At 43.9% G+C, this 24,282-nt stretch overlaps 1 protein-coding gene across 3 annotated transcripts; it reads right to left on the bottom strand.

Annotated features, from left to right (window-relative positions):
- Positions 1-140: 140 nt before the first annotated feature.
- Positions 141-13,016, bottom strand: GEM (GTP binding protein overexpressed in skeletal muscle). Of its 3 annotated transcripts, none has more exons than XM_008982905.5 (5): positions 12,794-13,016; positions 10,908-11,247; positions 3,911-3,987; positions 2,902-3,106; positions 141-1,472 (listed from the first exon to the last, which is right to left on the bottom strand). In XM_008982905.5, exons 2-5 carry the CDS (start codon positions 11,236-11,238, stop codon positions 1,195-1,197), a joined length of 891 nt encoding a protein of 296 aa, XP_008981153.1. In that variant the 5' UTR covers positions 11,239-11,247; positions 12,794-13,016; the 3' UTR covers positions 141-1,194. The 3 variants fall into 3 exon arrangements, with proteins under 3 accessions (XP_008981153.1, XP_054102366.1, XP_054102367.1); XM_054246391.2 differs by lacking the exon at positions 12,794-13,016 and adding an exon at positions 11,524-11,703; XM_054246392.2 differs by lacking the exon at positions 12,794-13,016 and adding an exon at positions 11,528-11,703.
- Positions 13,017-24,282: the final 11,266 nt, after the last annotated feature.

Genomic DNA, 24,282 nt, shown 5'->3' with positions numbered 1-24,282 from the left:
GATTACTGGGCTATTGCTAGTGAGAAAAGGAAAAAAAACAATAGGTATATGTCTCTTTGGAATATACCATATGTGCTTGCTCTAAAGGCTGCAGAAGAATAATCTTAATCATCTTGCTTGGGAGGAAAATCAATCAAGAATGCCTTTTTCCAAATATTTTATTTCTTTTATTATAAGACATATAGGTAAAAACTTGCATATTTTGAAAAAGATAGAAAATGGTAATAAAATGGATATTTTTCTTATTAAGAAATATGTTCATAAATATGCTTTATCAAATGTTAAAATGATTATTTTGCAAAATAATAATAAATAGAGCAGAGCTGTGGCATACAAGGGTCAACCAAAGTACTGGAATTTTTTATGCTATATGTTTTATAAAAATTCAGACTTTGAATTATACATTAAAAATTGACATTTTACACTCTAGGGTATCAATAATTCTGATTTTTATGATGGCTCCATGAATTCAAAAATAACAAAACATAAAAGGTGGTTTGACAAAATAGAATCTGATTCAAATAATTTACCCCTAAATAAGAAATTGTAAGATATATAATTTTTGAGCCTATAAGGGTACATGTATCAGTTCCCAATTCTACAAGTATTGGTGGACATTGAAAAAAACTGTTTGCTAAGCCTCAGTTTCCAGCAAGGTCCACATCATTTCTTTTCACAGTTTGATGGAGCAGTAATAGTCATGATTCTGATGAGCTTAGTTCTACAATTCTAGCTCCAAGGATCTTAGATACATAGAAAGTTTTCCCCCCTTTGAATAAACTCATTGACAGCTTTCTTATATTTGTTTATGACCCAATGGCCTCAAAGTCACATATCAGAACACTGGGCAAAATTTTAATGATGAAAAGTTCTTGTTCTAGGCATTCTTTGTAAGCTTTACTTCTCTACTATCCAAAAGAGAAGAAACACATGAGAACACCAAACACATCCTCTAATGAGTCTTGGATGTTCAAATAGCAAGGTCAGGCTTTTCCTGGAAATAAATACTGACTCTTTACAAAGATCTTTCATTTCCCATGCATCATGTGGCCCAAGAGGCTAATACACTAGCTCCCTGCTACAATGGGGGAAACCACATCTAACAATACTTAAGTATCCAATCTAATATAGATTATTAGTCCCAATGGCCTTCAACAATGTCCATCAAAGGGACATTTGGGTAACTCTCGGTTCCTAGAGCACAGAGAGGTCATGGCAGGATTTGGACTTGAGCTTGAAGGCCATATTCTTGTTGTTTTTGGCCACAATCTTGCCCCAGAAGCGCCTGGCTTTCCTGGGCATGCTCTCCTTCCTCTTCTGGTAGGCCAGCCGCCGCTCGTTCTTCTCCTTGCTGTCCCGCCGAAGGCGCACCTGCCGCACGATGCCCTCAAACAGCTCCTTCACGTTGTGCTGGACAGCCGCAGAGGTCTCGATGAACTTGCAGTCGAACACCACAGCGCAAGCTCTTCCTTCTGGGAAGCAAAGGAAGGGAAAGAGGTCAGAGGGGCTGCAGAGCACAGTCCTGCACAGCACACAGTCAAGCTGGATGGTTCTTCAAGGTAACACTAAGTCAGTCATATATGCAGTGGATAGAGGACGCCACTGTGGCATGGGCCTTCCCAGGGCATGAATAGAAAATATCTCACTGGAGGATCCCTGGAAGCAAGCACTATGGGCTTTAGACCTGGTCCACAACGAATTCACTGTCTGAAGGTTCCATTTCATCAAATACAGTGATATTAGTTATAACAGTAAAAGCCATAGCCTTAATTTACTGCAGACTTACAATGTGCCAAAAACAAGGCTTAGTTCTTTGTAAACACTGTTTTCAATGTCCACAACAATCTTGGAAAATACATTACTAGCCCCATCAAATACATGAAGAAACCAAGGGGAGCCCCCTGCAGGTGAAGTTTACACAGCCTGTAAGTGGCAGTGATGCCGGGCCTGCTCCATTCTCAAGCCCATACTCTTAACTCTTTCTCCTGACCCAGTTTCCTGAATTGAGAATAAGAATTCTACTATTTGGCTTTCCTCTCCTGAAAAAAAAGCAATGATGAGATATCTTTGGAAAAAATTGAGAATTTTACAAATGTGTAATTCAATTAGAGCAAATTATACAAGCCTTTCTGAGACAGTCTCAATTCTCAATTTCAAATATTTCATTGTGTTTAATGATCATGCAGCAAGATTTGGTTTGGGAAAATACTGTCGACAGTTGTTCCTAGTAGGAAGACATTCCCAAACTAATGTGTACATTGCCTCTATTAGCATGTACGTGGTCTTTCCTCCTGAGCAGTGCCTGGCAATGCAGTATTTTATTTTTATAATTGTATCAGGGATCAAGTCTGAATTAGGCCAGTAAAATCTCAAGGGCTGTAAAAGCACCTGGGTGCCCGCTCAGCAGACAGAGATTTTCCCTGAACTAAGTATGAAGAAGAATATGTGACACCATCAGACTGATGCTTTAACTGAAATTTCAGAAGCCAGGGATGCGGAGTAGGACAGTGTTTCTAGGGTGTACAGGGACCAGAGTCAGCCAGAGTAGAATTCTTTTTCTTCAATGAAACTCTTTCTCATGGTTCTCCTAAATCAGAGTTTCCTATCCTTCCTGCATGAAGAAGCTCCTTTCATTTCCCTGTACTCTTGGGAATTCCAGGAAACCGCTTGGAAGCAGGAAGATTAGCACCCTGCAGGTAGACCACATGGACAAGGGAGAGCAACCAGTGTGGAGGAGACCCATTGCAGCAGTAGGAGACTTAGAAATACACCTAAAATTTCATATAGCATCTTAATGAGTTCCTGGATCCAGCCTCCCAGAAGGAAGGAAGAGCCCTTGACCAAAGGAAAACACACGTGGCCCAGAGATTGTTTCTACGGTACTGGCTCTACTCCTCTTACCTGATACAGACACTTCCCGGCACCGGACTAAGTCACTTTTGTTGCCAACCAAAATGATGGGAATGTCCTCTGTCTGCCGGGCCCTGCGGAGCTGGATTCGCAGCTCAGATGCCTTCTCGAAGCTCGCTCGGTCCGTGATTGAGTAGACAATCAGGTATGCGTCCCCGACCTGCATGCAGTGGTCGTGAAGCCATTCATTCTCCCCCTAATGAAACAATAAGATCTTCTGTGAGTTCAATTTGACGTGGGGAATGAAGCGTCAGTTACCAAAGAAACAATACATGTATCCTAAAGTACCCTTGCTGATAGAAGAAAGGAAGAAATTGCTTCCAGCTCTCCAAAAGCATTGGTCTTCCATGCCTACAAGATGTTTGGTGGCTGGAAAGATGGCTAGCCTGTCCAGTATTTATGCCAAAAAGTTTTTACTTTTCAATGTCTTCTGCAGCTTGAGTTGATAAATTACACAACTACTCTGCCAAACAGCATTTCCAATTTCTACTTAATCTACCATAAATGAGCCTTTGCTGACTTCTCAAAAACTCCCTTTTGCCTTTCCAAGTGATGAGATTAAGAACACTTTTGTGGGGACTAGGAGGGATTTTCAATAAACAGAAGTCTACCACATAGGTTCTGAGGCATTTCGAAATCTTTAAAAAGCCAATGTTGCAAATTAGTATTGAGAATCTCAACTTCAGATGAGATGGATTTATGTTATTTAAAGCAACAGTCCATGCCTGTTTGTGTTTTCCCTAAAACAAATACACGTTTTTGGTGTGTTTTTTAATAGAACTAAAGGCAAGTCACTACAACTTGCTTGTTATTCAGAACTCATCTGTGAACGACCTGTTCCTCAGAATGGTCTCATTCTTCAGAAGCATGCTTTTAATCAAGAAAATGAGCCCACCTCATCTACAATACCCACTATACAGGACAAGGTCCCCCTCACACCAAACAGCTTGTTGGAAGGAAAACCCCCGAAGGAATTTAGAGAGCTACAGGCTCTGCATACCTTATTTTCCCACATATCCAGGAGTATAATTGTTGCACTTTCCCCATCAACCATCAGGGTTCGTTCATATGTATCTTCTAGAAAAAAAAAGAACAAATATATATTGAAGTCAGGTGAATATGCAACACTTTTCCATAAAAGGGTCATGTAGAAACTTACGCTAGAACATAAACTCTCTAAATATGCAATTAATTATGCAAATATAAAGACATTTTCAAAGGCAAATTACTATTTTTGTCACTTTCAACAACATTCTACTACATTCCTCCAGCAGAGCATATCTCTCAAACATGCATCACTAAACCACATGGAGTAAAAGCCATTTGTTTTCATCATTCCTGGACCTTTCACATGGGAAAATCATTTATGAGGATAAACTTAAAGACTTTTGTCTCAGATTCAATGATTAATGCTATGAGAAAGCATTAACTGCCCAGTGAAACTGTAAGCCCGTTTTCATAAGTCCATTGTACCTTTCAGTGGGTAGTTACTTAACACTCACTGGCAATTTCAGGAGCTTTGAGCTCAGAGACACTGCTCCTCTTTGGACAAGGGCAGGAAAGAATCTTAAGTCTCTCCCTGTTTTGGCTGTAGTTTTCTTCCTTTAAAAAAAAAATCCTGTTCCCTCGGAATAAATGGGCTTGTTTTTCCCTCTTAAGTATAACAGAAATTCAGCCTCCAGCTCTACTTGGTAATGGAAACTTTCCTCCCTGCACTCGAGCCCAGATCATGTGTAGGTGAAGGGTGAGCACAGTAACAGTACGATGGGCCAAAGCAATTCCAGCCTGGAAAAATCCATGGTGAGGCAGGCGTAGAAAGGGTCCAGTGGGATTTTTGCAAGTGGGATTTCCACCATCCCCATACAATTGAGCCCATCCTCACTCTATTTTCACAATGAGGTTTCCTGTTTTGAATTTCATCTTTTGAAAATTATGACTTTCATAATGATTTATCATTTTTCTACTTGTTCTTTTCGTCTAGAATCTTCTCCCTCAAATATCCACAAGGCCTATTCCCTTACCTCCCTCTGGGGGAGGGGCTTCCTGGCCGTCCATTTAAAATGGCAACACTTCTCTCCCACAATATTCTTTCCCATCACACTTATTGCCACCTAGCATACAACACATTTAACTTATTTATTTTATTATTTTCTGTCCCTCCTGCCCCTCCTTATAATGTTAGGGCAGACCTTTGCATCTGTGCTGTTTACTGTGTCCCTCCACACATTGGTACATTGCTGGTGTGCAATAAAAGTGTGTACAGTGAGCGGATGATAAATACAGCATTGTGGCTGTGAGCATGAGCAAACCCGAATTCGAATCCAAGTGTTGTCTCTTATGAACTCTGTGGGTCTGGGCCACTTAAGCTCTCTGAACCTCAGTTTTCTTCATCTGTGCAATGAGACTGACAATAGTACTCACACCTTAGGGCTATGTGACAGTTACATATATTAAGCCTGGGCACAAAGCAGAAACTCAATCAATGTTAGTCATTATCCCTTCTTCACGTGAAGGAAGCTGGTTCTTGCCATACTCAGCACTTCCTTACTACAGATAAATCCTAGCTTAAGAGAGCTACATTGGAACCAGGACATTTCTTGTTTTATAGTAGCAAAGGGTTTATGAAAAACACTGCTCCTGGATCCATGCTTCATCATCTAAGAACTGGAACCAGGAAAGGTTCCTTACAGAAGGAAAACTTGGACAAATAAGAAGAGTTAACCAGGGATGGCCCTGTCTTTCTGTGAGTTTCCTCCTCCTCCCACAGTGTCATTCTTCTCATCAGTGTTTGCCACTGGGGGATTAAAACTGTCATGCCCATCGTGTGTGCCTGCTCACAATACGCAGAAGGAATGAGATCACAGTGGGACTATTCGGATTATGGGGCAGGGGCGGGGTAGAGCCTCACAACCTCAACATGCAAATTTGACAATGCAATGGAGACCATCAGCGCTTGGGCAGCACAGAGCAGGGATGGGCTGACTGCCCGCTTCCCACCACAGGGTTCTTAGCTTTTCTCTAAAATCCCTCCCTGCACTCAGACAACTCCTTCAATGATGGAGGAACCTTCTCTGCCCTCAGCCCACCACTCAGGTACAGGGTACTTGCTTGAGTGCCCAGTCATTCAAATAGAAACATACTGTGTTCCAGTCACTGATGGAAAAAGAAACCCCAACTTTCTCCTGGCTTAAGAAACATCAGAACAAGTCTAGAGAAAAAGTGGACTAAGGATCACAGCCATAAAAATAGAAACAAGATGCTTTGCCATTCTAGAAGTTTCCTGACAGAGTCACTCTGTCTGACCTTACCTCTGCCTGAAAATCATTGTGTTGGAGGGCCTGGGAGGTTAAAGCAATCCATCTCCTCCCTGCTCAGCATGTGTACTCTCCCTTTACTCCCCACCCCAGTACAGGCGTTTAGATACGGCCTCTGGCTGTGTGCACCAGGACCCTTCCAGCACACATGGCATCCCCCCTAACCAGGTGCAAGCCTGGGAGTAACACAGCTCTAGGTTTCTCTTCCTCTAAGTTGCCCAGCTCATCTTTTATCCTTGTCAAGTGCTAACCAGGTAAGAAGAAGGGAACGAAATGAATACCAGGCTCTAGGAGAGCTCTTTCAAGTGTGCTCCCGGTTAAGGTGTGGAGAAAAGTTTGGATGCTGATTAGCCTCTGTAAGGCTTTTCAGTAGCCTGGGTCTAGAGTCACCCCCATTTCTCCAGTGCTCTGGAAAAAAGCTGGGGTGTCTGTGCACTCTCTGTGTAGCAAGAGAATATATGCTGATGCGGACGGACAGGGTTCTATAGGAAGTAATGGTGGTCAGCAGCCACTTCCTCTACACTAGTTTCTTTCTTCATTTGATCCCTCTGACAGATTCTCTTCTTGATCAAACTTTAATCAGGCTCCTCTGAATCCTCTTCTCCACCTGGCCTCCACCCTGGCCTTCTGCTTCCATACTTGCAGAAACCAACTTTAGCAAGAATCCTGGTAAGTCAGTTTAGTGTGACTCTCCCACCTCCATTATCTGATCAAATTCCTCATCCTCCACCTCTGATGTCTAAATCCTTGGCCTGATTTCAGCAAGAAACCCCCTAACCTTGACATCTCCTCTTAGTAAGTTTCCATCCTCTAACCCCCTCCCACCTGCTCCTTGGCCAAGTGCCCACTTGCTCTTCTCATTATTTCTGGCCACTACCGGGATACCTACTGCAGTGGTCCTGAATAAGGTCTTCCTGACCACGTTAATGATATTTTCACTAACGCTCCTTGTGCTTGGAGACGAGGTCCCTTCTGGCTCAAGTGCTGTGTGTGCATCCTGCACAGGTGTTCTCTCACTGCCGGAACTGGCTCCAGCAGCACCTCAAAGGTTCTGAGGCTCCAGTATCCCTCTTCCCAAAAACTTTCAACTGCTTCCAGCTTTCATAGCTCAGGGGATCCCAAAGAACCTCAGAAGAAATGCCTGCTCTATGAATACTGTCCCCGCCTCTGCTGGCCCAGGTCTCCTCTGCACAGCTCCAAGGGTCCCAGCCAACAGTGACCAAAGTGGACAGAGACTACAAGCAATAAAACCACCACTTTTAAAAGATAAGCACATCAAAAGGAAATGGTAGATTCAGAATAAGCTCTAACTAATGCTCATTCCATACTTACGATGTGCCAGGCACCATTCTCCATGCTCAACACGTTATCTCCTTTAATCCTCGTAACACCCTATGAGGGAGGCATTACCCCAATTACACTAATGAGGCAGCTTGAGGAGGCTAAGTGGCTTGTCCAAGAATACCCAGCTAAGTCAGTGTCAGAGCTGTATCTAAACCCATTCATCAAACCACAAACCCAATGTGGCTTCCTGTACTTTGCTGTGTATGTGGTGTGCCTTTCCACCTAGCTCAAGGCTTCCAAATCCTAGTTGTCCTGAGGGTCCAGCTCAGAGACCACCTCTTCCATGAAGCTTTTATTATTATTATTATTATTATTATTATTATTATTGAGACGGAGTTTCACTTTTGTTGCCCAGGCTGGAGTGAAATGGTGCAATCTCAGTCATTGCAACCTCCGCTTCCCAGGCTCAAGCGATTCTCCTGCCTCAGCCTCCTGAGTAGCTGGAATTAAAGGTGCCTGCCACCACGCCTGGCTAATTTTTTGTATTTTTAGTACAGATGGGGCTTTCACCATGTTGACCAGGCTGGTCTTGAACTCCTGACCTCAGGTGATCTACCTGCCTCTGCCTCCCAAAGTGCTGGGATTACAGGTGTGAGCCACCACACCCAGCCAACCATAAAGCTTTAAATCTACAGTCAGAAGTAATCTTTTCCCCTCTAAATTCCCACAGCACTCTCCTTACACCACTTTCAAGACACTTATCACATCCTATCCCAATTTCTACTTGGTGTATACATTATGCTCCATTGCATACCATGAACATCTCCATAGAAGAAGCCCCATGACTCTTTGCATGTCCGCAGAGTGCCTCACCAAGCTCTGTGCTATACATTCAGTAACTTCTTAGGAATGAACAAATGAATGAATGAATGAATGAATGGTATTCAGTGTAAACAGAGAGTCATAAGATTACTGCAATATAACTGTAATAATATCCATCTTTATTAGGAGAAAAATTATGAGAATATTTTGGTGATATTTTTCTTATGATAAATGCTGAATTTAAAAAAATGTAGGGGTGTGCCCTAGAAAACCTTCCTCTTGGGAAACAAAGCCAACTACTGATTCTAGCAGGTCCTAGAGATTCTCTGTGTAAGAAGCTAGGGGAAGGATTCTCTTTCTTGTGACTGAACCTAAATCCTGTGTCTTTTCATGGTCCCCTGCAGCCCCAGGATCAGCCATATGCCTGATGCCTAATGTGCTGCCATATCGGGCATCTCTCTCTCTCTCTCTCTCTCTCTCTCTCTCTCTCTCTCTCTCTCTCTCTCTCTCTCAACAAAGAAGTTCCCCAAATATTGGGGAAGCCTACCTTCCTGAATTCCAGGTATGAGTCAGTCTCCTTACATTTTGTCCCTATGGGAATATCACCCTTTGGATATACACCCCTTCATTCTAATGGAAAAACACTTCTGAAAGTCTACTATCCACTAACTTTTTCCAATTCTTCCCCCTTAAAAATGGAAAACAACTCCCAGTTGATCTCTTCCTTATGTCAGCACCCCAAGCACCGTATTGTTACTGCTTAAAATATTAGTTAACGTGACCCTGCTCTGCAGCATAGCCACTGGCACTTAGCCCATTACTAGGAGCCATGGTACCCCAGAGCTTAGGACAGAGTCAGACATGTGGCTGATGCCCAGTGCACTGTCATACTTAGTGTTTGGAAGCTAAATCCTGGGGCTGCAGGGGGCAGTGAAAAGACACAGGATTCGGGTTCAATCACGACTAGATTTGAATCCTGGTCACACCATGTACTAGCTTTTTCACCCTGGGAAAGTCACTTGACTTTGTAAGCCTCCATTTCTTCACCTGTAAAATAGGAATATTAATGCCAGATTGATTCAAGTATTATCAGAAATATGTGTGGGAAGTACTTAACACAGTGCCTGGCACACAGCAGGTTCCTCAGAAATGGTAAAATGAACTGAACTAGGATTATAAAATCCCAAATTCTAAATCCACCTTCCTTATTGGATGATTCTGGATAAGCCATTTGGTCTCCCTGAGACTCAGCTTACTCGTGAGTACAAGAACTCTGTGAAGACCGAAATAAACAGTGGCAAATATAAGGCACCTAACAAGACACCTCTCCCATTGTAAACACTCACTCTAAACATTAGCCCCTCCCTCCCTTTTCTCTCTCCTAGCAAGTCACCTGCCAGCCTTTACAAAGAAACAGAGAATCAATTGTACAGCACTGGCCCTATTTCTACCTTGACTCTCGTAAGATTCCAGAAGCAAGGAGAGAAATCAATGTTGCATCAATGACTCATCATTTATAGCCCAGTTTCTGAGCTGCCTCATGAAGCAGTGAACCCCTTGACACTGAGACAGTCAAGAAGAATAAAACCTCCAGATGAAATGGGCTGTGGGTAGTGAGGAATAGCATTCACATGCATCAATGCAGGGGAGAACTGAGTCATCACTAAGACACCTCCCTACTCTGTGATTCAGTTGTGAGTCGCGACAGAACACAGACTGTGTGACTTTGGCAAACACTGGGCAGTTCTTTCTTCATTTCTGTAGCTGCAAACAGGGGCATGTAGCTACCCTGATCACATATGCTCAGACTGAAGCCATGGCTGAAAGACACCTCACGGACGGCATTGGCTATCAGGATCCTCATGTTACTTCCCAGAACACAGGGCTGTGCTTTACCCCTAGCTGAAGAAAACATGCATTTTGAGATAATGTCACCTCAAAACAGTTTTGGAAATAGGCCAGGCCCAATCAATAAATAGATGAATGGGACTGTACAGGGAAAATTGTCTTGGAAAGCTGTCAGACTCTGTACATAAAGTATCATTGTTATACTTCACATTTAAAAAATTATACTATTTCAAATACAGATTTTGAACTATTTTACACACACACAAGTTTCTAATATTGGTGGAAGCAAATTGATCGATCCATCCTAACAGCTTCTCCAGTTGGCTTGTTTTAGGTATAACCCTGGAAAAAGGCTGTGTCTATACTGAATTCTGGGAAGAACATTCAAGTCAGAGTCAGCAGAAGTCAGAGATGGGGCGCTGACCCTCTGGCTCTGCCCTCTCTAATCAGCCAGCCCGACCCATTTAGAATTGAAATCTGAAAAATTCTTTTTCTGGCCCAGGTTCAATAGATTTTGGTCCTGTCCACAAGCATTTTCATTTGCTTGCCCCAAAAGCCTGTGCCTGGGCTTTTCTGGGGACTGGGCGCCCCCATCAATTGTCCAAAATGCATAACCTCAGCTCCCAACTCTGCAGGTAAATAAGCTACCCACTCTCACTCTTTCCATCTTTCCTTTTTTCCAGGGACCACCACTGATGAAAAGAAGCCCACTGGGGCTGGGCCACCTACCTCCCAGCACTTCGCAGTCGCTGTCCATGCTGTCATGTACACCTGCAAAGATGTTGGCCAGAGTGGACTTGCCCACCCCCTGCTCCCCTATGAGCACCACCCGGTAATAGGTGTTCCCTGACTCAGAGGAGATGACTGAGTCTGTGGAGTCGGAGGACCAGCTTCGGCGGCACTGGTCCTCAGGGGCAGCAGAATGATGGCTGTGATGGCTGTACTGGTGGGGCTCTTTCTGGACCATGAGATGTCTGCCATCGGCCGGGATGCTCCAGCGCTGCTGCTGCGGCTGCATGCCCACAGTGCCCTGGCGCATGGTGACATTATTCAGAGTCATCGTTGGGTCCTGGGAAGCAAAGCAGCCAAGATGGCAGCATTAATAAGCATGAGTGAGAGCTCAGGGGTTCAAATACATGGTCAGTCATCAATAATATTTTATTAGATGAGATGAGAAGCAAGTATCCCTAACATAAAGAATGTCAATTAAATGGTCCCCAAACCCCAACAAGACAGCTTTCAACTGGACACACACACGTAAACACACACTGCCCACACTATCAGTAACCAAGCTCCTCAGACAGACTGTCATTTGCAAAGAGAAAAAAAATACTGTTCACATCACCCACTGCCCATGGGCTTTCTCCTTCCTCAAAGCAGCCTTGGATCAAAGATCTGCACTCAGCGCTGGCACCAAGGCAGCTGGAAAGAACCAGCAGCCTCCAGAGACGGCTTGAAAAGCAACAAGTTAATGTTGCTGGGGACCAGCTGGCCAGGTTAGCTGCTCTTGTCTAAACTTGGCTCTTAATTGCACCACCAACCAGCAGGTTTTATGCCTCAGTGGGAAACACGTGGCAATGACATCACCCCCCCGCACCCTGGCTGGACTGGACAGGCACTTTTTGGAACTTCCATGTTTAGTAAAGTTGCCTTGATGCTCTCCAGCTGTCTGGAGAGCATCCACCTGCCATTATTGGGGGTAGGGGGCACATTTTCTGTTTAAAGTTTATGCCTCAGCTGTGCCCTCTTACCCACAGATACCACTTTTAAAACAGCCGAGCTCCAAACCTAGACATCCTAGCAGAGAAATGACCTGCTCATGTTCACACATTCTTAACAAACCACGTCCACTCTCAAGAGTTCTTTAATTCAACTCAGATTCCTTTTTTGAGACAGGGTTTTGCTCTATCGCCCAGACTGGAGTGTAGTGGCACAATCATAGCTCACTGCAGCCTCCAACTCCCTGGCTCAAATGATCCTCCCACTTCAGTCTCCCAAGTAGCTGGGACTACAGACCCACACCACCACGCCCACTAATTTTTTAAATCTTAATTTTTTTTTTTTTTTTTTTTTGGTAGAGATGGTGGGCTCACTATTTTGACCAGAGTGGTCTCGAACTCCTGGGGTCAAGTGATCCTCCTGACTCAGCTTCCCAAAGTGCTGAGACCACAGGCCTGAGCCACCATTCTCAGCCCCACTTCTTGAAGCAAATCACGACTGAAGACTCCCCTAATGATATTCAGCAACTTCACTACAATTTTCCCTTTGCAGACTGCCTCCCCTAGCTGAGAGGTCTGTTTTTCCCGGCTACTGGGGACAAAGTATAAGTACTGACATTGCAATCAGCAACATGCACAAACATTCCTCTCCCACCCTCACCCCCACACTCCGCACCCCAACACCTCGCCACGAACCAGGACGACCACGGTTTTTGAATCTCAAAAGCAGCACGTCAATGGGCAGAGTTAACATTCAAACAACAGACTAAAGCATCCTTAAGGGCTGCCCTCTCTGACCACTCGATCTGTAGGAGGAAGGGACCCTCCTACCGAACTGAATGAAGGAATCTGCTGATAAGAAGTGACATCCTTTGCACTTGAAGCTCTGACCCTTACCAGAAAATCCCAGCGCAGAACGCACGTTCCAGGGGCTCTTCTCTCAACTTCCAAAGTTCTGCGGGCTGGGAAACGCCCACTCTCTCCCTTCGTCCGGGGCTGGCCGCCTTACTCGGCTCGGCCAGATCGGCGTCGGGGCGTCCGCGTATCGCGTGGGTCCTCGCTGGGATCCCGGGGCCACCGAGCGGGGAGTGCTGCGCGGTGCCCGTCGTCCGTGCCCGCCGCCTTCAACCGCCGCGGCCTCGCAGTTTATAACCAGCCCTGCCGACCCGCCGCGGGGCTTTTCCGTGACGTCAGCGCCCCCGCCGGGAGGGGGCGGCTCTGCAGCAAACTCGGAGTTGCAGCCACTTGGCTAAATCAGTTACTCGCAGTCATGTGACCCCTTCTCTCTTCATTTAAAAAATAATGACAGTTCAATCCTGGGCCTCCTTTTTTATTTTATTTTTACCAGGTGATCACAGGAAAATGGAAAAATACACTAAGTGTCACTTTAATCGCCTTTCCCAGCAAAGCACTTGCGAGCTGTCGGGATAAAGGATGGAAGGAGAGGCAGGTTTGAGTTGCGAGCTCAGGTTTGCCAAGAAAACAGGGATCGGCCTGGAATGCGCAGAGGCTTTAGCCTCCAGGATAAGACTGCAGCCACCTTGAATGGACAACCGCATCTTCTGCAAGGAAGACAGCCTCTTCCTGCCTCCTGTCACCTTCTCTCTGGATAGGAGGAAGCAGATGGAGCCCCACAGGCTTTGCTTCCCTTCTCTGGCAAACATCCAGAGAGAAGGGGCCAAAGAGAGGTGAGGAAAGGGGACAAGACCTTGAAAAGGGCAGTTTGGGAAAACAACTTAATTGAGGATCCAAGCAGATTGTGCTAAATATTGCTGGCCCTCCTGCTCTGGGCCAGAATGCTGAGGCTCCTCAATCAGGGAATTTAATCAGCATCCCAATCAGCAGCATCTCTGTACCAGGCTCCCTGGCAAGGCTGCGCCCTGGGCATGAGCCAATACAGCCTGGCCATGGGGAGGAGCACCAAGCCCAGGTCCTCTATGAGAGACTCCTGTGAACAAAGGGAAAAGGATAATAACTACTACTACCTTTTACTAAGTACCTCTGAGTACCTCTGCTTAGTAGGTACTGTTAGGCCTCCTGGGACCTTAATCCTTACTGTACTTCTGCAAGGTGTCTCTATTGCTACCTTCATTATATGGAGGAGGAAGATAACACAGGGCCAGAGAACTTGCCCAAGGTCACACTGCTGGTATAAGTGGCAGGGTCAGGACTCTAAGCCTGGTTTTCCTGACTCTCTGCACTGCACCACCAAGTGAAGGATTTCAATGACCTCTTTCTGGGGACATGGGTATTTCCCAGACTCTGTGTCTAGAGAGAATGCTGGCCTTTCCAACGTATCCGTGCGCTTTTTCAGCCAGCTTCATCTCTGGGTTGGCTGGTGGCTCCAGGAAGCAGCCAAAGGCACCAGCATCTATTGAAGCAGCTGGATTCTGCTGTGATTAGAGTCAATTCGCAGTTATCCTGCAGGCATTTATCTGCTTTGGGAATTAGCTACATAACCAGCTGCTGAGACCTGTCAGTCCCCAAGCTAGCAAAGGTGGAATCCATAGAGTAATGAAAACTTAGAGTTCCTTTAGTCTCAAGCATTGTGGCCCCAATCTCCTACTTATCTTATATATCAGGAACCTGAGACCCAGATGGATGATGACCACTCAGAACATGGCAGAGCTGGAACTGGAATTTGGGGATCATAATTCTCTGGATGCCCTTTGCTTCTGTCAAGTTTTTCTTATGGGTTTAGCCAAGAGGGAGTGACTACAGATGTGGGGAAAGGGAAAGGGGAGGAGATGGGGGTAAGTGGGAGATCATCTACAAGGGTATATCACTGACTCCATTCTAAAATACATGTAATTGGTGAATTATCTGCATTTCAAAATGATCCGTGCTTTTTCCATACTGACATTCCTACTCTGTCAACTGGTCTCGATGGAAACATCATAGGAGTAAAAACTAAGAAGAAATCAGTTTATAAACATGATATACTTTCTCAGTTCCACTTTTGCCCATTGATAAGAACCTAACACTTCACATTCGCAAGAACCTAATTCTATACCTAGGCAATATCTGCTATGATCTATTTGCCATTGGTATATGTGAAACATACAAAAGAAAATGAACTCCAAGACTGGGGAAGGGGATAAACAGCAATGTTGTGTTTGGATAATAGAAAAAATTTTAAAACTTTTTTAAATTTCTGTTTCACAAGAAGCCACATGAAAACAAATGAGAAAACAAATAAGAACATTTTTGACTAAATGACAGTTAAACTGGAGTGACTAGAGAAAAATCATAGCTTTACTTCACAAAAAGTACATCTCAGAGCCAAATCTCATCTAGCTGAGTCCCAAATCCCTTGACCAGGATTCCAGCTCACTGGGACCATCTGAGGGTGTGGAGCTGCAGAAAAAAGGTAGAATCAGGCCATGTAGGCAAGTGGCAAGTTTTGAAGAGGAAAACTTGGCAGAATGTTATTTCTTGCTCTATGAATTATTCTCTCCATATTCTTTCTGCCAGCATTTGACAGCTTCCTCAGTTACTAGCTACAATGAGTAGCTCAAGAGTATAGCAAAGAGGCAGAATTCAAAGAAAAAAAAAAAACTCAAGTTTACTGACCAAAATACATGCCCATCTCACATAATCCTCATCAGCCCTGCAGTTACCCATATTCTGTGAAGAAAGGTGCTGAGGAGGTTAAATAACCAGCCCAGGGTCACAGAGCGGGTAGGTGGTAGATCTGCACTCTGGGGCCACAGTCTTAACTGCTGTTCTATTTAGAGTAGGGGATATATGTCAGTCCTCGTTCCCATGCTAGCCCTACCTTGGCCTACCACCTTCCTCATACCCTCAAAAGAAAAGTTTTTCTCTGATTGGCCAAAGCCCATGACCTTCACTGGGCCACCTGTTCCTAGTAGGCAGGGTTACTCAGAGGCATGAGCTATTCTCTCCTCTCTCTTTTCTCCACATCCCTGCCCTAGGGGAGAAGGTAAACTTGGGATCTGTTCAGGGATTCTGCCCAATACTCTGTCACTGTCACTGTCTCTTAGCATGTAGACTTGAGCAAACAGTCCCCATGATTTTAAATGGGATGAGAAAGGAGGGAAAGAATAGAACCTTTGACCATGGTTATAAATAAGGTCATCTGGGACTTGCACAGACATTAAGATAATATTACTTTGAATACCATCTCTTAAAAACTCTAAGGGAGGAGAGATGACAGGTAGGCTCAGGATCTGTACATGCCTGGGTCCATAATACTATTCTATGAGCTGTAATTATATTGTAAAAGCAACAGAATTATCTATACTATAGACTTACTAAAACCAAGGTCATGCTTACCCAAGCTATAAGTAAATGCTACTCAGTAGTAAAGGGGACACCATGAGAACGTTCTCCCTTTCCCAACAACAAGAGGCAGATTATGGACTGGGCATTGAGTAGCTGATAAATCAAATGGGTTTTTTTCCTTTCTTTCTTTTTTTTTTTTTTTTTGAGACAGAGTCTCACTCTGTCACCCAGGCTGACAGAGCTGAAATGCTGTCACAATCTCGGCTCACTGCAACCCCCACTTCCTGGGTTCAAGTGATTCCCCTGTCTCAGCCTCCCAAGTTGCTGGGCATATAGGCATGTGCCAGCACACCCAGCTAATTTTTGTATTTTTAGAAGAGACAGGGTTTCACCATGTTGGCCAGGCTGGTCTCAAACTCCTGACAACAGGTGATCCACCTGCCATGGCCTCCCAACGTGCTGGGATTACAGGCATGAGCCACCATGCTGGGCCTTTTTTTTTTTTTTGTATGTTTTTAGAGAGATGGGATCTTGCTATGTTGCCCAGGTAGCCTCACAACTCCTGGGTTCAGGTGATCCTCCAGCCTCAGCCTCCTGAGTTGCTGGGACTATAGCTGCTGGGCTCTGTTTTGCATTTTAACACCTTTAGGCAAAGTATGCTGGCCACTTTCCCACAATCCTTACTAATCCTTAATATATTCTACTCCAAGCAGCTTCCATCATTTATACTATTTACCTGGCCCCTAAAGGCATTTGACTTTGTGATCGTTACCTGGGCTGAAAGAAATGGCACGGGATTTAACATCAGAAAAGTAGGTTCAAATCCAGGCCCTTCCTCTTCTTATGCATATGATGCTGGGGATGTCACCAAGCCCCAGAGACCTTGGCTTCTGCTGTTTTGAGGACTAAAGAGCTTCTGAATGTGGAAGTGCTTGTTAACCACGGCATACTATGGCAATGAGAGTGATTATGATTATGACTCAGGAGCCAAGGATTGAAGCTCAGCCACCTGCCCTCAGTGTTGCTGCCTCTTAAGGCTCCAGTTATATTAATCCAGCAGAACTCAAGACACATGGGGTGGAGGGAGGATGGGTGGGAAATGTGCTCGTATTAGATATTACTAGGAAAATATCATTAGCAAGGAGGTTGTTGTAAGCAAACAAGAAGATGGGGGCCAAATACCCAGCACACATCACAGGTCTCCACCAGCCACAAAAGCATTCAGGGGAGGAGCTGGGTGGGAGGCAATGTGCAAAGTGTCTGAGCACAAAAAAAACCACCCACCCACTTTGGGAAGTCTAAAGAAGGAAAGAATTACTATATAGAAAATCATTGCTTTACAAAAGGGGGAAAAAAGGAGGCTTCAACTGCAAAATCAAGAGAGCCCTGATTAAGAGAAAATAAAGACAGAAGAAAAGATGGCTAAGAATAACCTCTCAGCATCCAGAGGCCTGTGAGATCCAGATGGACAGCCCCTCCAGCTGCATCCTCCTCAGACCAGCCCCTAGCTTCTCATCAGACTCCTGCCAAGCAGATTGAATTTTCCATTGAAAAAATTCTTAGCTCTCACCCCTCCTTCCCTCCATTGGCCCAGCTTGCTGCAGGCCTTGAGAACTCCAGTGCAGAGTTAGCTAGAGCCTTTCCTTCTAAAATCCTGCTGAATAAGTGCAGGATGTATCTCAGCAGGCTGGAGGGAGCCTCCTAAAGAAAGCAGACGTTTTCTTCCCAGGTTCCTCCATCCAGCTACATTCATTCATTAAACAACAGATAACTATTGAGAATCTACTTTATGTAAAGATCTGCTCTAAGGGTTACGAATATGATCCTTACATTCACAGAACTTCTACTCTGGTAGGAGAAATAATAAATAAATAAACAAAGTATCACCACGTTCTTTCATTCACACATTCATTCTTTCTCTGAGCACGCTACCCTTTAGCCTCCATTTTGTCATCTGCATATAGGAAATGATAATACTGAAGGGAAGTATAAAGTAGGGATTAAGGGCATACCCATTCAGAGGTCTGAAAACACCCAGGTCAGCAGAAATATAAAGAAGGGAGCTCTCATGCCCAGCAGGGAGGAGTATAAGTTCGTATGGCCACTTTGGAAATCAACCATCAACACCTAACATGTGCATATCCTTTGAGATCCAGCAACTCCACTTCTAAATATGTATCTTACATATTACACCAAAAAAAAGAAAACCGAACACAAGAATGCTCATGAAAGCACTGTTTGCACTAGCAACAACCAGAAACCAACTAATGCCCATCAATGAATAAATGCATTGTGGTATATTTACACAATGAAATAGTATACAGCAGTGAAAATAGATGAAGTAAATCTACTTGTATCAACATAAGTAAATACTGAGACCATATGGTAAGGTGAAGAAGCAAATTTGCAGGATATCAACAGGATAATATTTGATATAGTTTTTAAATACCACACTAGTATTTTATGGTTAAATACACATTTAGTAAAAGGATAGCAACACGGATGAGAAAAATAGACATCAACGTCAAAACAAAATTATCCTAAGTGAAGGAGGGGAACGACAATTAGATGGACAAAAGACTTCTCAAAAACAACCAAGAAGCCAGGAAATACCTGCATAATAAGATCAAAGTGCTTCGTGAAAAAAATTGTTAATGTGGAATTTTATGCCCAACTAAACTGTAGTTCAACAATGTGAGCCAAACAGGTTGGGCACAGTGGCTTACACCTATAATCCCAGTACTTTGAAAGACCAAGGCAGGCAAATCATTTGAGGTCAGGAGTTCAAGACCAGCCTGACCAACATGTGATACCCCATCTCTACAAAAAATACAAAAATTAGCCAGACATGGTGGCAGGCATCTATAATCCCAGCTACTTGGGAGGCTGGGGCAGGAGAATCGCTTGAACCCGGGAGACAGAGGTTGCAGTGAGCTGAGATTGTATCACTGCACTGGATGATAGAGACTCTGTCTCAAAAAAATAAAATAAATAAATGAAAATAAAACCCCAATGTAAGCCTAACAAATATTTATTGAGTACTTGTTCTTACTAAGCAATATCCTAAGCTACACAGACACAGAGTTATAGAAGTCTAGGTTTCGGTACTCAAGGAGCTTAAAGTCTGATGTTCCTTTCCCCAGAAAGTACCAAATCCGTGAGAAGATCATCTAAGAGCTACATAAAAACTTTGGCCCAATGTGTATTTGGCTTTCCAATCAACACAACATTTTTCCTAGAGTTCCCTCCCTCGGCAACAGAATGATCAACGAAACTATTTTGAGCCTGGGAGTCAAAAACCAGGCTAATGCACAGTCCTTGATTTAGCCAATTACAATGACATGGAGATTCTTCAGTGATAAATCTAGAAAGGCCAAAGGAAGAAACAGCTGAGTTGAAGACATGGGCGTTAACACCTTTTATACATGGTTATAAAAGCAGGCACTTCCATGAGCCTGCTCTGTTTGCTTAATCTCACCATCTTTCTGATTTTCAAGTCTTTACTGAAACAGGTGGATGGTTTCTCCAACACATCAAAAGCAGCAAGACTTTATGGCTTTGGTAGAATGCAAGTAACTCACCCCTGCAATGAACATCATCCAGAATGTTTTCTAAAAATAAAAACCAATGGAGCCATTAGTTGGTGAAAAGTTGTATGTCTAAGTTTCTGTTATTTTATGAAGATTCCCTCATACTCCATTTAAAATGTGGCAACAGTCTCTGAGTAACAAACTGTTATTCTGTGTTCTCTACATAAGCAAGGTATCATTTTTAACCCAGAATGGTGCATTTATTGGAGTTGGTGAAGTTAACAGATGAAATAATGATTATAGTGGTAGCCTGTGTGCCAGGCACTAATGTGCATTATCTAACTTAATCTTCACAACAACTCTATGAAGCAAGTACTGCTATTATTCTCCTCTTACAGATGCGGAAACTGAGATCAGTTAACATAGCTAGGAATTGGCTGACTTCTTTTTTTTTTTTGAGACAGGTTCTCATGCTGTCACCCAGGCTAGAGTGCAGTGGTGCAGTCATGGCCCACTGCAGCCTCAATCTCCCTAGGCTCAAGTGATTCTCCCATTTTAGCCTCCCAAGTAGCTGGGACTACAGGCATGTACCACCACACCCAGCTACTTTTTTTGTGTTTGTAAAGATGGGGTTTCCCCATGTTACTCAGGCTGGTCTCAAACTCCTGGATTCGAGCAATCCACCCACCTTGGCCTCCCAAAATGCTGGGATTACAGGCATGAGCCACCACGTCTGGCCACCATCTAACTCTTATCTACCACTCTGGTCCATGCAGTGAGACTCTCCTCAGCGCTGAAGTGTAGACACCAGCACTGTTTCCATATCCTGAGGTAGTGGTAAGTAAGTAAAAAAAATTGGACAATGTTCTATTAGCACAGAGCTGGCTGTATACATGTATAAGGTCAGCCTCCTTCACAAGACTGGGAGCTGCTGGAAGGCAGGACTATTCCTGTCCATTTCTGTTTCCCAGCTCTAGGAGCAAACCTGGCACATAGAGGGAACTCAGTATGTGTCTAATGAAAAACTGAATAAATGAACAACATGCACCATCACTTTAACTGGTCATTTGTTTTAAAATCCCTAATTTCATCATTTCATGGTAACTCTTCAGCAGGACAGACCTTAATCCCAGGCAGTGGAACTGAGTGATTCAACAATCATGTACTGGGCTCTCACTGTGTGCCAAGATACAACAAGGCCCCATACTAGAGTGGATCAGAACACAGAAGGAAAGAAAAATGTGCACACATAGAGTGCAATCAGATGCAGAATGTGGTGAGATGCAATGCTAGAGGTAACACAAGGAATGAGATGAGGGCACAGACCACAGGGTCTCCTCCTTTGTGAGGGAGCCTCCTGCCTCTCAGCATGCCTGCCTGGGCCCATGCAGCACACTATTGTAACTGCAGTCTCCTCTCCCTTGGGAAGAGCAACATTGAAAACCGTCTCCTCTGGTCCCCTCCTCAGGTCCTTTTCCTACATGGAGAAGGGTTGGCCTTCCTCACTGGTGAGATCAGGAAGACACTGAGCATGTGTAATCAGGTCTCCTTACTTGTTCACTGGAGCAAGGCTACCTGCAGGATTGGGCATTTCTTTTCTTCTTGCTTTCTTTTCTTCTTCCTCTTCCTTCACATGGCACAAGGCTTGCAGTTGCTTGCCGCATGAACAATATAGCAAACCTAGTGGATGGCCTTCCAACAGCTTTCCCTCTCAGAGGATGGATCATAATTGGTCTAAATCAGTCAAGGTAAGCTCATCTCCTATGCCAGGAATTGGTCTAAATATGGGCACTTGATCTTGTTGTGGCCAATACAATGTAAAAGAACAAAAGCTCCTGGGAAAGAATTTCCTCACAAATAAAAAGAAATCCCTCCCTTGCCATCTCACCTCTTCCTGTGCCCCAAATCCATGGTCTGAGAACTTTTGAGGTTTATCACTCCTTTAAACCTCAACTTATACGGAGGTGAGGACTGTATCTGATATATTTACTACTGCACACACAGTCAGTATCTAGCATAGCGCCTGGCTCATAGGTGGCATTTAATAATTATGTTCACTGATTGAATACAGAATGTGATTACTTCCAGCTAGAGTGATTGAGAAGGCTTTATATAGTGATATTAAGATGAGTTTTCAAACGTAGCAATACTCATAACATTAATGAGAATAATAAGAAACTAAAGTGTAGAAACTTCGATTAACTTGCCCAAGGTCCCACGGCTAGAAAACGGTAAAGTTAAGATTTGAATCCCAACTTCTGATTCCAGAGAACATAGACTTAATCCAGTAGGCCACTGGGAACCATAAATTCAATAATTCAACTCAACAACCATGTGAAACACCTATTACATGGCAGGCTCTAGGAATACAAATAAATGACAGCTCCTGTACAAGATGGTCAAGAAGAAAACCCAAGTAATTAACAATATTAATAGCTGCCCACTATTGAGCCAGGCCTTTTGTCAAACAATTTACATGTATCATTTAATATTTTCAACAATCCTATGTGGTCATTATTAACACTATCCTCATTTTGCCAATTAGGGGACTGAGGCAGAGATATTAAGCAACTTATCCAGGATCACGCAGCCCAGTGACAGAACTGTGACTTGAATCCAAGCAATTGTACTTCAGAGTGGCAGCCGTTATATATTCAAAACCATCATTGCAAAATGACATGACAGCCCCTATCACAGAAGTGTGTAATGGTAGGGGCAGCAAGGAGGTTGGAGTGATCAACTGTGCTTGAGTGGACCAGAGAAAAATTTACAAAACAATTTTCAGCCATCCACATGTTTTGAAATATGAAGAGAAATTGGCAGGGAAGTGTCTTAATGTATGCATATGTTGTAGGGGGAGGGTGTGTGTATTTGCGTGTGCACATGTGTATGTGTTCTGTGCGTTTGCACATACAAACATGCGGACAGGATATACGGATATGCAAAAAGAGTATCTGCAACAGCTAAGATGGCTGGAGAACAATGATGGTATGGGGAAAATACAAGGCGGAGCCAAAAAAGTGGTCAGGGGTCCTCAAAAAAATTCTGAGCTGTAGAAGAGGCCAGTGCTCTGTTTAGTCCTATGCCAGGAACTCAAAGTTCCAGCAGAAGCTCAGATGACAAGAGGTGAGGAGAAACCTCTCAAGGTCCAGGAGCAAACGAGGAAAAGCCAGCTTCTCAGTCTTGAGGTTCGAATGGGTGCGGGAGCCATCACATGCAGGTACACTTCCAAGGGCCAGGAGGTACCCACAGTTTCTATAAGGGAGCAGCTCCATAAAATAGAGCTAAGAGGCTCACGAGGCCCACTGGCTGCGACCCCACTGGAGGGGCCTGAGATTTGCCAGGACCAGCCAGAAAACCTGAGAGATGAGCGCCACCATCTGGCTCAGGGAGGCGTTTCCTGCCCAAATACCCACTTTATATTCACCTCTTCCACTTTCTCCTCCCATACCCCTTCTCTCCACTTTTTTGTCCTGGTTCTACTTTATTTTTCTGAGCATCCAATACACAGAAAATATGGTTGTGCTCAGCCAACGGACTGCCATCTATACTCAATGTGAAACATCACGGTTGGATGGGGAACAGATGTTTCTGCCCATCAAAATATATACGAAAACTGTAAACGTTCCTCTGACAAATGAAATAAGCAGAAACCCCTGAGAAATTGTGAAGTCATCACCCTTGGGAAATTCAGCAGGAGTGATGCATGACCCAGTGGCAACAAGGGCTTGCCATTTTTCTTTCTGAATTAAAACACAATCTGGGTAGAGAAAAGCAAGCCCCTTGCAAAGGACACATAGAACCAATATCCTTAGCTATGTTTCTCATACTAGGGAATTCATTCCTTGGGTTAAGAAACTACATAACAAAAATACCATCATCATAATTATTACCCTAAAGAATTTTATTAGGCATCCATCCATTTGTATGCTCAGATTGTATAATTTAATATGTGGTTTGGTGTCAGGTTTTGTGTTCTGGGTTTCTTTATTTTTTGTACCTTCAAATTGCCAATGAGAAAAACTATTGATTCAGTCTTTCACTGCATGAATCTTGAAGAGCCCATTAGGTATTGGGCCAGATACTAGGCTGTCTGTGGGATGCACAAATTAAAACATCACAATGCTTGTCCTTAATAACATCATAATCACTGAACCCACATCCAGTACTGAAATGTCTGTTCACCTCAGAGACCAAACCCTGTCATCACGCATGGACAAGATCATAGTGAAACTTCAACTGGGGAAAGAGGAACCTCTGAGCCTGAGAAAAAGGGCATGGGGTTCCCCCAGTCCTACTGTAGCAAGAGTGGACACAAAGATGTGTATAAAGCAAAGGGTAACCAGAAAAGAAGGCAGCAAAAGTATTCTCAAATAGCAATTGCTATTCGATGCTTGAAAAATCTAACTCCAGGCCGGGTGCGGTGGCTCACGCCTGTAATCCCAGCACTTTGGGAGGCCGAGGCAGGTGGATCATCTGAGGTTGGGAGTTTGAGACCAGCCTGACCAACATGGAGAAACCCCATCTCTTAAAAAAAAAAAAAAAAAAAAAGGTCTAACTCCCTTAGTGCAACACTCTATTATGCCATTATTATGGGATGATTCCATTAGT

Source organism: Callithrix jacchus, chromosome 16 (genome assembly GCF_049354715.1).
Source record: "Callithrix jacchus isolate 240 chromosome 16, calJac240_pri, whole genome shotgun sequence".
NCBI classification, from domain to species: domain Eukaryota; kingdom Metazoa; phylum Chordata; class Mammalia; order Primates; family Cebidae; genus Callithrix; species Callithrix jacchus.
The sequence above is the reverse complement of the archived record's forward strand: the minus strand, read 5'-3'. Positions and strand labels throughout refer to the sequence as shown.

Excerpts from the sequence above, each read along its gene's own strand:
- GEM (XM_008982905.5), bottom strand. The coding sequence starts at position 11,238 with ATGACTCTGAATAATGTCACCATGCGCCAGGGCACTGTGGGCATGCAG. Across the intron at positions 3,988-10,907 it reads CGACTGCGAAGTGCTGGGAG|AAGATACATATGAACGAACC; the intron begins GTAGGTGGCCCA and ends TTTTTTTTCTAG. Across the intron at positions 1,473-2,901 it reads CCGGGAAGTGTCTGTATCAG|AAGGAAGAGCTTGCGCTGTG; the intron begins GTAAGAGGAGTA and ends TTTGCTTCCCAG.